General features: G+C 39.8%; 2 protein-coding genes across 2 annotated transcripts in view; one reads left to right on the forward strand and one right to left on the reverse strand.

Moving 5' to 3' along the window:
* The window catches only part of LOC143040847 (uncharacterized), a 7,374-nt gene extending 6,746 nt beyond the window's left edge, over positions 1–628 (reverse strand). Inside the window, exon 1 of the mRNA XM_076212287.1 lies at positions 585–628. Within this exon, the coding sequence (XP_076068402.1) occupies positions 585–628 (44 nt within the window). The remainder of the gene's footprint in view (positions 1–584) is intronic.
* A 6,229-nt stretch (positions 629–6,857) lies between these two features.
* LOC143040915 (uncharacterized) overlaps positions 6,858–12,500 on the forward strand; it is a 6,304-nt gene continuing 661 nt past the window's right edge. The window contains exons 1-3 of the mRNA XM_076212369.1: positions 6,858–6,879; positions 10,856–10,963; positions 11,901–12,500. The exon at positions 11,901–12,500 is cut by the window's right edge and continues 661 nt beyond it. Of these exons, the coding sequence (XP_076068484.1) occupies positions 10,858–10,963; positions 11,901–12,343 (549 nt within the window). The 5' untranslated portion in view covers positions 6,858–6,879; positions 10,856–10,857 and the 3' untranslated portion in view covers positions 12,344–12,500. The remainder of the gene's footprint in view (positions 6,880–10,855; positions 10,964–11,900) is intronic.

Raw genomic sequence — 12,500 nt, forward strand, 5'->3', positions numbered from 1 at the left:
TCCACTTGATTCACCTCCCCTTCCTCTCTTAACTTCCTTCCAAAACATCTTTTATTACATAAAAAAAATTCTGTCACACTCCTCCTCCATTTTACATTCTCTTCTATTTTCTTTGTACCTCTCATATTTTTCTTTCGTCCTACTTTGCAACCAGTCCCTGGAAGCTTGCTTCTTCTCCTGTACTACCTTGTTTATTTCACCATCCCACCACTCACTACCCTTCCTTCTATTCCCTCCCATCCTCCTTGTTATACATACAATCTTTGCACATCTTGTCACTCGCTCCTTGAAACACCCCCATTCCTCCTCCACTCCTACCTCTACTCTGTCCTTCGCCACCTCCCTTACTTCTCTCAGTTTCTCATGCTCCTTTTCATTTACATTTAAACAGTTTGTATACTCTAAGCATCTCTCTACCTTCTGCCCTTTTCCCCTTTCTCCACCTCTCCTCCACTGTTAACTTAACTTCCAAAAAATTATCTGATATTCCCCTACTCTCTCGCTTAAGAACATGGACATCCAGAACCCTTCCCACTCTTTTCCTGGATATCACTACACAGTCCATTAATGCCTTATCAACCAACCTTCCATCCACTACCATCCTTCCATGTGTAATTATGCCTGACATTTTTCATAATACTGTGTTAGCTATCATGAACTCTCTAAACACATCACCATTAATCCCCACTGTGATTTCTTTTTTATCTGGCACTCAACACTTCCCAACCACTCCGAAGCAAATATTTGTGTCCCTCTCATGTCAAGGTGATCCTCCCTTGAAATTGAGGACTTTTGTTTCGTGTTGTAAAAGTTCTGTAGGTGTTGTATTTGTGTAGCCTGTAGTTGCGTTTAGATTTTTGTTCTGTATAGTCTGTAGGGTGTTGTGGTGTGTCTTAGTGAGATTAAGGTACCATGCAGGGATCGCATAATTTATCACAAGGTTCCACTCAATTGAATGAAATAGTTGGTGGCAGATAAAGGGCGAGCTTTGTCACTTGTGGTTGATTAGTGTCTGTCGCATGGGTTGGGCATACCTTGTCTGAAGGAAGAGGGGAAGACAGAAAAAATAAACAAAACGAATTCCCTTTTGATGTGTGTAATATGTATCCTTACTGTGAAAGAGAAATCAGAAAAAGAAGAGGTCGAAGTAAAAAAGAGGTTATGCAGTACGTGCGAATGAAATACTGGAAGCACACAACACGTTCTTTTGCCGAATTAACTCGCTAAGTGATAGTTGAAGCCAACTAATTTGTGAGAAATATTGAGAGCGTTAATCGAGGTTGGTTTGATTTTTCCATTGTGTAGTGGTTTTCTTCGATCGAGAAGAATTTCCTGTCGCCAGCCAGAATAGAACTACACGTACTCATTAACAGTAAAAACATTAATCTGTTGTGTTTCTATCTCCTATCAAAGTTGGTGTATAAAACATATCAATAAAAGTGATATATTAACTTATTTCATTTTATATTTATTCATATCACTTGATTCATTATTTTTCTTATTTATTCTCCAAGTATGCCTGAGTCCACGGAAGTGTTGTTTTAGGCTACGTTGAAATTGATTCCTTGTATGCAGAGCGTCGACCACTCTCTGGGTTTTGGTGTAAACAATACAAGGATGCTTCCTGGTCTATGATGATGATCATCATCATCATCATCACCACCACCACCACCACCACCACCACCACCACCACCACCACCACCACCACCACCACCACCACCACCACCACCACCACCACCACCACCACCACCACCACCACCACCACCACCACCACCACCACCACCACCACCACCACCACCACTACATTAATGTTAAATTTACGTAACATATTTGGAATATTTTGCACCCTGATGGCGTAAAGGTATCTGTTTTCTCGTCGATGTATCTCAGGGCCCTACGCATTTGCAGCCCAGAGTACATCGATGATGAAATAAGATGTATTTACGACATTGGTACTAAGCTACAATACCCCACACATGTTCTTGATAAAGCTTACAATCGTGCTAAAAGGACATTTTACAACCTTAGGTCAACTCAAAATTTCAATATGAATAACTTGCTAATTTTACCGTACCAAGAGAACCTGCAAAATATTCCAAATATGTTACGTAAATTTAACATTAATGTAGTTTTCAATAACAAGAACACTGTAAGACAACTGCTCATAAATAATTCTGTCAATAGTAATAAAGGGTGTGTGTACAAAATACCTTGCAAATCATGTAATCAGTTTTATGTTGGTCAGACTGCTAAAACACTCACAACACGAATCAATCAACATAAGAAATACGTTAGAGAGGGAAACCAATCTAGCGGTATATTCAACCACATGAACCATTTTAACCACCCAGTTGACTGGGATAACGCTAAAGTCATCACATACAACAACAACATAACAGAAAGAAATTTAATTGAATGCAGTTTGATCAAATCTAGTAAGGGGATAAATGTTAATCTTCATCAAGGTTTGTACAAATTAGATAGTTTTATTTCTCATGAAATTTCAAAATTGTTTGAATTGTAATATAAATTATGAGCAGTTGTCCCATACTTGTTGGTTACCAGGACGGCCCAAACGTCCCATACTTGTTGGCTACCAGGACGGCCCATACGTCCGTCCCGTGTACTTCTTCCACTACCTCTCCGAATGCCCTCTTCACTATGTCATATATTCTGTACCTTGTTTCTTCATCTTATAATTCCTTCTTTGTATCTGCACTGAAGATGTAATTACACGAAAGCGCTCTGCTTCGTTAGTTTACTTTTTCCTAGTGATTATTTACGCATATATGTATATATATATATATATATATATATATATATATATATATATATATATATATATATATATATATATACCTATCCGAGAATTGACACAGACGTGGTGGATAGGCTTGAGAATCTTAATGATTATAAAAGCCATGTCGATAGAGAAGAAATCTCTACAGGGTCACCCATATCAAATAGGTTTTGTAGGAAAGACTAGACAAAGAGCAGCTCAAACACACAGTCGTAGACTCACTGCTAACTGGTACGTCCCTGATGGCAAACAGGGAAATACCTCATAGATATATGGGGTACCGTCATAATGACGGCATGGACCATTGGGCACCCTATAGATATAGGGCTTCACCGAATATAATGAATAAGGTGACACCAGAGAAATATCTCACCAGAAACCAGTTGGCACGGAGGTGAGATTACTGCCAACCTCCCTTCATAGCCAATATGAATAGCACAACCAAAAGAAAACCAGGAGTTCCTGTTGGATCATCGTCACCTAAAGGTCCAACCGCATTGCCTCGTGTGTTTACGGGTAGTGTGCCACCGAATGTGAGTAAGCACTGTCCAAGCAGATTCAAGTCTTGGACATTAAACAACATGAAGATATACACTTACAACGTAAGAAGTCTCAGAAGACCACAGACTGGAGAGTTTAATGGAAGAACTAGACAACATCAAGTGGGACATCGTAGGACTGAGCGAAGTCCGATAACGGAAGAAAAGCTGATACAATTACAAGATGGTCACCACCTGTTCTACTATAGAGGTAAGGACAAAGAAATATCTAGTGGAGTAGGATTCTTGATAAACTGAGAGGTTGCTGGTAACGTAGTCAAATTCAGTAGTTTATTGGACAGGGTAGCTTGGATTGTGATTAAGCTGTGTAAAAGATACACTCTGAGAATAGTTCAAGTTTAGGCACCAACTTCATAAGGTTCAGACGATGAAATTGAGTCGTTTTATGATGGTTTAAGTCAGGTAATGGATCAAGAAAAAAGTAAGTACACGTTGGTAATAGGTGACTTTATTGCTAAAGTAGGGAAGAAGATGGGAGATGAGACGTGCATTGGGAAGATTGGAGTAGGTGAAAAATGACAGAGGCGAGATGTTAGTCAATTTTGCAGAGAACTATAGTATGAGGATAATAAACACTTTCTTTCAAAAGCGTGTAGGTCGTAAATGGACGTGGAAAAGTCTAAATGGAACAGCAAAGAACGAAATAGACTTCATATTAAGAGATGAGAGCAAAAGCGTTAGCAATGTTAAGGTGATAAATAAAGTCAACATAAGTAGTGACCATAGAATGGTAGGTTGCACAGCTAAATTCAATTTCAGAGCCGAGAGAAATCAACTAGTGTTGAAAAAGAAAATAAGCCTTACAAAGGTTAAGAATAATAAGAAGAAATTCCAGTTAGAAATTTAAAATAGATTCTAAGCTCTAAGAACTAACGAGGACACCGTGGATTTAGTGAATATCATTAGGGAATCAGCAGAGAAAGTAGGAAGTACAAAAAACATTAGAGAAAACAAATACTCCCAAGCTACAAATGACCTAATTAAAAGAAGAAGGACCATGCAAATTAAAAGCAGGAGAGACGAAATAGAAAGAGTAGAACTAAAGAAGCTTATCAACAAAAGGCAGAGATTAGAGAAAAGAGAGAGAAACATGGATGAAATAGAGGAAACTATTCGGAAAGGTAAAAGTATTAAAGTGACCGAGTGCAGACAAGTTTTAGGAAGAGAGCAAATGATATGTTTGAAAGATAGAAAAGGAGAAATAATTAAATGTAGAGACAAAATGGTAAAAAGAGTAGAAGAATTTTACCAAGAGCTTTACTCATCGAAGGCCGTAGTTGAATCAGTAAATTCATGTGTAGACGTTAGTAGTGTACCAGAGATTACAAAGGAAGAAGTAGAATTTGCTCTAAAAACTATGAAATGAGGAAAAGCACCTGGGTAAGATGGTATATCAATAGATCTGTTGAAAGACGTAAGGAAATTAGTTCCTATTAAATTAGCTGAGTTGTGCACCCAGTGCTTACGTCAAGAAAGCGTTCCTGATGCTTGGTGCAATGCTATAGTGATTTTGTTTCATAAAAAAAAAAGGAAGAAGGATCTTAGTAACTATCGACCGATTAGCTTGCTATCAAATGTATATGAAGTATTCTCCAAAATCCTTACACATAGACTAAGTAAAGTTTTAGATGGAAATCAACCGAGCGAACAGGGTGGCTTTAGGAGCGGATATTCGAATTTAGACCATTTGCAGGAGATAAACCAACTAATCGAGAAAACGACAAAATACAATATACCTCTGTGTTTAGTTTTGGTAGATTACGCAAAGGCCTTTGACTCAGTAGAACAAGTAGCAATACTAAACTCGCTACGCAAACAGGGTACAAACGAACAGATCGTAAGAGTTTTAGAAAAGATTTATGCGAAAAGTACCGCTATAATTCGACTGCATAAAGATACAGAAAAGATCAAGATCGAGAAAGGAGTACGGCAAGGTGATACAATTTCACCCAAATGGTTTACAGCTTGTTTGGAAGATATTTTCAGGAGGGTGAGTTGGGGAAAGACAGGCTTAAAGACCAATGGCGAATACTTGAACCACCTAAGACTTGCGGATGACATTATTCTTATTTCAGAAAGAGCAGAAGACTTGCAAGATATGCTGAGCGATCTAAGCAAGAAAAGTCTCAAAGTAGGTTTAAAAATGAATAAGAGTAAGACCAAAGTAATGCTCAGCACGAAAGTTCAAGGTAAAGAGATTGTAATTGACGATGAGAGTCTTGAGGAAGTTGAAGAGTATAATTATTTAGGCCAGATGGTAAAGGTAGCAAAAGATCATGATAATGAAATAAAAAGACGTATCACAATTGGTTGGAGAGTGTTTGGTAAGTATAATAAAATCCTGAGAGGCTCTCTACTTTTATGTTTGAAACGTAGAGTCTATAATCAATGCATTCTACCAGCAATAATCTACGGGTGGAAGACTCGGAAACTAACGAAGGCAATGGAAACAAATCTAAAGACTGCACAGAGGAGAATGGAGAGATCAATGGTGGGAATAACACTGAGAGACCAAAAGACAGGAAGCTGGGTGAGAGAGCATACTGGAGTGAAAGATATTGTGGAAGCAGTAAAAGAGAGGAAGTGGAATTAGGTAGGTAAGTTAGTGCGAACGACTGATGAGCGATGGAGCAAGTGTGTTACTGAGTGGACGCCGCGAGATAGGAAGCGTGGAAGAGGGAGACCAGACAGAAGGTGGAGAGACGAGACCGAGAAGTTCGCAGGAGTGACGTGGCAGAGGATGGCACGGTCGTGTGAATCATGGAATGCTATGAAGGAGGCCTTTGTTCAGCAGTGGACTCAGGATGGCTGATTTGATATATATATGTGTGTGTGTGTGTGTGTGTGTGTGTGTGTGTGTGTGTGTGTGTGTGTGTGTGTGTGTGTGTGTGTGTGTGTGTGTGTGTGTGTGTGTATGTGTGGGATATATATAGCTATATTGATTACGAAGGATGTGAAGATATGATAAGAAAGTTATTAGGAATCACATTGACCCACTATTATCTGATGACGGTCAACCTGAATATTCGAATGAAGGAATGTCTAATATTTTAAATAACTATTTTAGCTCAGTATTCGTAAACAAAGCACCTCATATTGAAGTCCTATCCTGTGGTAAGATTAGGGGAAACTTACTACTGTCAATATAACAAAAGAAAAAATTAAAAGATGTTTACAGAGAGAGAGATATGACGGGGTGGGGAAAGTGAGAGGGAGGAGATAGAGAAAGAGAAATATTGATCGGGGCGAGGGATATCTCTTTCTCTCTTCTGTATCTCCATGTCTCTCCTCGCCATATTTCCCTTTCTCTATCCCTCCCCGCCTCTCCCCTTCCCCCCACCATATCTCTCCCATTCTGTCTCTGTCCCTCTCCCGCGGGTTTGCCAGAACTTCCTTGAGGCGCATGCACAGGCAGCTTTGGCGTCTCTGCATTAAATATATATACTGTGTGCGTGGGGGCAAGCTGTTATTGGGGCTTACCTCTCGCCAAGAAGACACAATCACTCACTCACAACTCAGGTAAGGTGATAACACTACCAGATAGAGCTGCCGGTACTGAACCTGGAACAGCTCACTGCGGAGTTTTGAGTGTCCAGTCCCCGGCTTAAGCATATTCTCAGCCTTCGGTAGGAGAGGGATAGTAATACTATAGCGTAACGAGAGAAAACAGTACTGTCACATACCTATTGTCCCTGGCAGTGCATTCAGAGCTCGATTCGGTCGGCAAGTCTTTCTTGACCCTTTATTCCCTCAAAAGACGATTCCGTCGACTTTAGGTATTTCATTTTGGGTGTCACCAGATGATTGTATTCGGCTTGGTATTATTGATTTTTTTTCCCTGTGATGTTATATTTCTGTAAGTTTCTTTTCACTAGTGCCGAAATAATTGTCATACTACTAATGTTTTTCACAATTTGTCTCCAATTCTTTGACACATGAGTAGTTTTGTATTGTATATGGTAGTCCAAAAGTCACTGCAGGGTTCTGTTGTTGCAAATACTATTAGTAATTACCTTATTGTAACAAGCAGTATTTGTGACAATTAGGCAGTTTGAATGAAACCCCTCAGTGACTTCTGGGGCACCATGTGTATCTATTTTGCTAGAACTTGGAGATGCAGTGAGGTTTAACCTAGCTGAATCTCTGAAGGAGTTCGAAAATGGGTCTCCTGCAATTGAGGTCAAGTTGATGACCTTCAGTGTCTGTAATACAAGACCCAGATGGGCACTCTGAGAACCGAAGGATCCCGACATGAGCCCTCAAAACTTTTGCCTTCTTTTGGCGCCTTCAGTCATCGGGTATAGCCTGGCGCCAGGCGATTTCAATCAGGTGAGGGAGACACCCTCCGCAGTGAAAGGTTAAGATAATGAACTTTTTTTCTTGAAGAAAAACAGAACAAGGAATGACAGTTCCTCTGAATCTGAGAAACCTCTGTCAACTTGAACCAAAGGGTTGAGGGTGAGTGGATGATACAAGCAAACATCTCCCAGAGGCCAAAGCAGTAGCCACCTTTGCCCTTTTTCTAGGACATCTCAAGCAAAAGGCAACCTATGGTAGTCCTTAAGACCCGAATTTGAGTCTTTGCGCCCGCGAGCAGGTATCCAACGAGAACTCTTCATAGCAACGTATGAATGCTTAGGTCTTCAGAGTGCATGCAAACCAATTCAAGGCTCCTCTTTCGCAATAGGACACAAGAGCACACAGTGGATGAGCAAACCAGCAGGACAATTTCTAGAATATAGTCCACAAAAAGCAGTATTAAAATAAAAAAAAATTGGGGGGAGGGGTTGACAGGATACTGTAGTGTGCTGATTGCGTGTTGTTCTTGCATTCGCTTAGACAATAAGAAAAAGAAAACGACCATATGAAATGAACATCGCTGATAAATCCAAAGAGAATCTCAAAGAATTCTATAATTACATTAGAGATAAAAAGGTTGTTAGGAATCACATTGGTCCACTATTATCTGCTGACGGTCAACTTGAATATTCAAATGAAGGAATGTGTAATATCTTAAACAATTATTTTAGCTCGGTATTCGTAAACGAAACACCTCAAAATGAACTCCAAACTGAAACCTGTGAAAAGTCTAGGGTAAGCTTACTCACTACGGTAAATATAACAAAAGAAAAAATTAAAAGGTGTATAGAGAAACTCAAAGTTAATAAAACACCAGGGCCTGACGGTTGGCATCCAAGAATCTTAAAGGAAATGAAAAATGAGATTGTTGTTCCATTAGAAATTATTTTCAAGAAATCCATCATATCCGGAGATGTCCCAAGAGAATGGAAGCTAGCTAACGTTACTCCCATATTCAAAAAAGGTGACAAAAAGAAACCAAATAACTATAGGCCTATAAGCTTGACTTCAATCGTAGAAAAAATAATGGAAACTATCATCAGAGATGCTATCGAACATCATTTAGAAAGTAACCGTTTGATAAATGATAGCCAGCATGGTTCCAGACGGAAACGTTCTTGCGTAACTAACTTACTCGAATTCTACAACACAGTTATCTCCCGCACGAAAGACTACTATATCTAGACTTTGCAAAAGCTTTCGATACCGTCCCGCACGAAAGACTACTTACTAAATTAGCTTCGCACGGAATAAGTGGTAGCCTATTAAGTTGGACCAGTAATTGGTTGAATGATCGAAAACAAAGAATGGTTTTAAATGGAAAAACTTCTAGATGGAAAAATATTACAAGTGGAGTTCCTCAGGGCTCCGTTCTTGGGCCACTTCTATTCATAGTATATATAAATGATATAGACCATGGACTAAAATCCACAGTTTCCAAATTTGCTGATGATACAAAACTGTGCGGAATGGCAAATGATCACTTAAACCAATTAGATATTCAAGAAGATTTAGATAAATTGCAGCAATGGTCTGAAAAGTGGCTAATGAAATTTAACACAAGTAAATGCAAGGTAATGCACATAGGTAAAAATAACAGTATGTGCGATTAGAAGTTATTTGGAAATTCGTTAACAAAAGTGGATAGTGAAAAAGATCTCGGCATAATCATCAGTAACGATCTCAAATCATCCAAGCAGTGTTTCAGCCTCTGAGAAAGCAAATAAGACTCTAGGACTGATTGCACGATCTTTTGACTTCAAAAGTCCATCACTCATTAGAAAGCTATATAAATCGTTAGTTCGTCCACATTTGGAATATGCTGTTTCCGTATGGTCACCGAATTTCATTAAAGACATCGACAGACTGGAAAAAGTACAGCGGCGAGCCACAAAACTGATTCCAAATATAAAATATAAATCATACGAAAATCGACTAAAACATATGAATCTCTTTTCCCTAAAAAAGCGTAGACTCAGAGGTGACTTGATACAGGTCTTTAAAATTCTAAAGTGAATTGACAACATCAAAAATGACAAAATTTTCACATTGAATGAGAATCAGACAAGAAACAATGGTCTCAAACTGACCGGAAATAGATTCAATTTGGAAGTAGTTAGAAACAACTTCGCCAACCGTGTAGTTGATGAATGGAATAAACGTCCTGCATAGGTAGTGCAATGTAGTTCAGTTCGAAGCTTTAAGAATTATTTAAATAAACACCTAAGCAAGATACTGTAATGATTATAATTTATTTTATATTATTTGTTTTTGTTTTATCATTTGTCTGTTTGATTTTCATTTATCATTAGTTATATATCAATTTATTATTATTTACTATTTACCTGTTTGTTTATTATTTAACTATACCTATGCATTTATTTGTGTATTTTATTTGTTATATACATTATCATAGTTTTTATTTATTAATTTATTATTATTATGATTTTTTTCGCATCTGACCTAGATATGGACCAAAAGGTCTCCTGTCGGCATGCTCCGCCTTTGTAATCATGTAATCCTTTGGGTTCAATTCCAGCACTCCTCTGATTCTCAGCGATTTCTGTTACCTGTCCTAACAGTATCTAAAGCAAATAGGACAAAGATGACGGCTTCGGCCGCATCTACTGAGTGGTTGCTGGCGTAGGCCCATCACCTTTGTCAGTGGGATGATGAGACCTCCGTAATCGCAGACCACTCAGTGCAAAGATGGAGTCTTAGTTTCTTGGCTCAAGATCTTCACTTCTTTATTGGCATTGAGAGATGAGCTCCATCTAGTGAGGATAGAGCTGCTAAAAGAGCGTCTGTCCCTCTTCTCCAATAAATGGTTTATCTCCTCGTCCTGCCTTGTTTGCGGTGTAGTTCATCGTTTAATAGTCAGGAACCACTGCATGCCTTGGTGGTCTAAGAAAGGTGCCTGATATCTCCCCGGAGACCATCAACACCTTCACCCTCACCTTGACGTACAACCCCGAGTGGTTGGTACTCGGTCTCCCTCCTACTCCTACGGACTAGTGACAAAAAACAACCCAACGTCTTTCCCCGAAGAGATCTACAGGAGGGAGCACGAACTGTTGACGGCGGCTCGAGGCTACGGTGGACTGATGGCTTATTTCCCCCTTTTTTTCCTTTTCAGCCATGAAGACCATCGGTATCGTTTCCCTTTGCTTGATCGCCGCTGCGGTGGTGATGAGTCAGAGGCCAAAAACATTCGTCCGAGACCTGCCTGCCGATGTCCTGCGAGGTGAGTGAACAACCCCCATCCACCCCCTGGTTCCTCTCCAGTTCTCGCTTACTTTGTGTCTTGGCCTCTATCGCGCTGGAAGGGCGGAAACCAACCACGTGAACAAGACGGTGCAGACAACCCTAACCTTTCTAAACCTCAAGCCACTTCGAAAAAATAGAACTTATATAATGAATGACACAGAATAAAATATATAGAATATAGCATAATACGGCAATGAAATAACAAACTAAAATTAAAGCATCACAGAATAAGAAAAAAAAAAAAAAACCAGAGGCGAGACGATCCCACCCCACCCGGCGAGCGTCCTTTCCCTCAGAGTTCTCCTGTGACGGGGGACGAGGAGGCTGCCACCACGTTCCCTGTGTGTCGTCAAAGACGACTAAATGGGTCTTAAATAGAGACCTCCTCTTTTCGTGTTTTTCTTCCACTACTAAGTCTGCTTTGATTCAAGCCCCCCTCCCAGTTCATTTGTTTATCTATTTATTCATTTATCTATTTCTCTCTCTCTCTCTCTCTCTCTCTCTCTCTCTTTCTCTCCACGACCCCAACTCCGGCTACTGTCGCTGTGTTCTTCCCTCAGCTCAAGGAAGCCTCCCTTGGTCAGAGAGTTTAATTCAAGATTTATCTCTTTGGTTACTTATCATTCATTTATTCAATTTCTTTATTTACTTATCTATTTTATTTATCTTATACTAACTTCTTCACTTATTTGTCAATTATCAAATTATCATTCTATCTATTTGGTCATTTGTTTATGTATCCATTGATTTACTTATTTCAATATTTTTCACGGTTATCTATTCATTGAATTTATCTTATTTATTGATCTATCATTTTATCTATTTATCTAATTATATTTATTTTCATATTTACCTATTCATTGAATTGATTTTATTTACTGATCTATCCGTTTGTTTATCTACTTATTTCACAGACTCCCCCTGTGCCTGCTTTGCTTCGACAGCCTGTAGGATCTTTAACGTAAGCCAGAGCTGGCCCTTGATACCCTTCTGTGGCAGGGCCACTTGTACACAGGGAGAAGGGGGCAACCTCATCGAGCGCGTTGAGGACTGCGGGCCCCAGCCAGACCCAAACTCGAAGTGCAGGAACGTCAACCTCCACAACTTAGATAAGATCTTCCCAGAGTGCTGCCCAGAATTCGAGTGCGCACCGGGAGCCAAGTTGACGTATCCACCACTAACATCACTGAAGACCCAAGTACCCGAAGGAAGAGGTGGCTGCAGAGGTGGAGAGGTCCTCAGCACCCACGGGAGATATGCAGGGTCTTTCTCCACCCCACACACACAACCACGGTACAATGACGACAAAGAGGATTTTGAAACCGTTGGCTCCAGATCGCCAGATCATGGACTTTGAAGGAAATGAGTAATGGTCGGCCACAACGAGAACCAATCCTAGAAAAAATCCACGCACATGGCTCTATATATAGATGATAACTGGTTGAATAGAGACCTCCTTTCACCACCCCCTTGTCACCACTGTCACCACCGCTGTCGGTCGTCGACCATACACG

Source organism: Oratosquilla oratoria, chromosome 29, assembly GCF_046742065.1.
Source record: "Oratosquilla oratoria isolate Oo_2021 chromosome 29, ASM4674206v1, whole genome shotgun sequence".
Lineage (NCBI taxonomy): Eukaryota > Metazoa > Arthropoda > Malacostraca > Stomatopoda > Squillidae > Oratosquilla > Oratosquilla oratoria.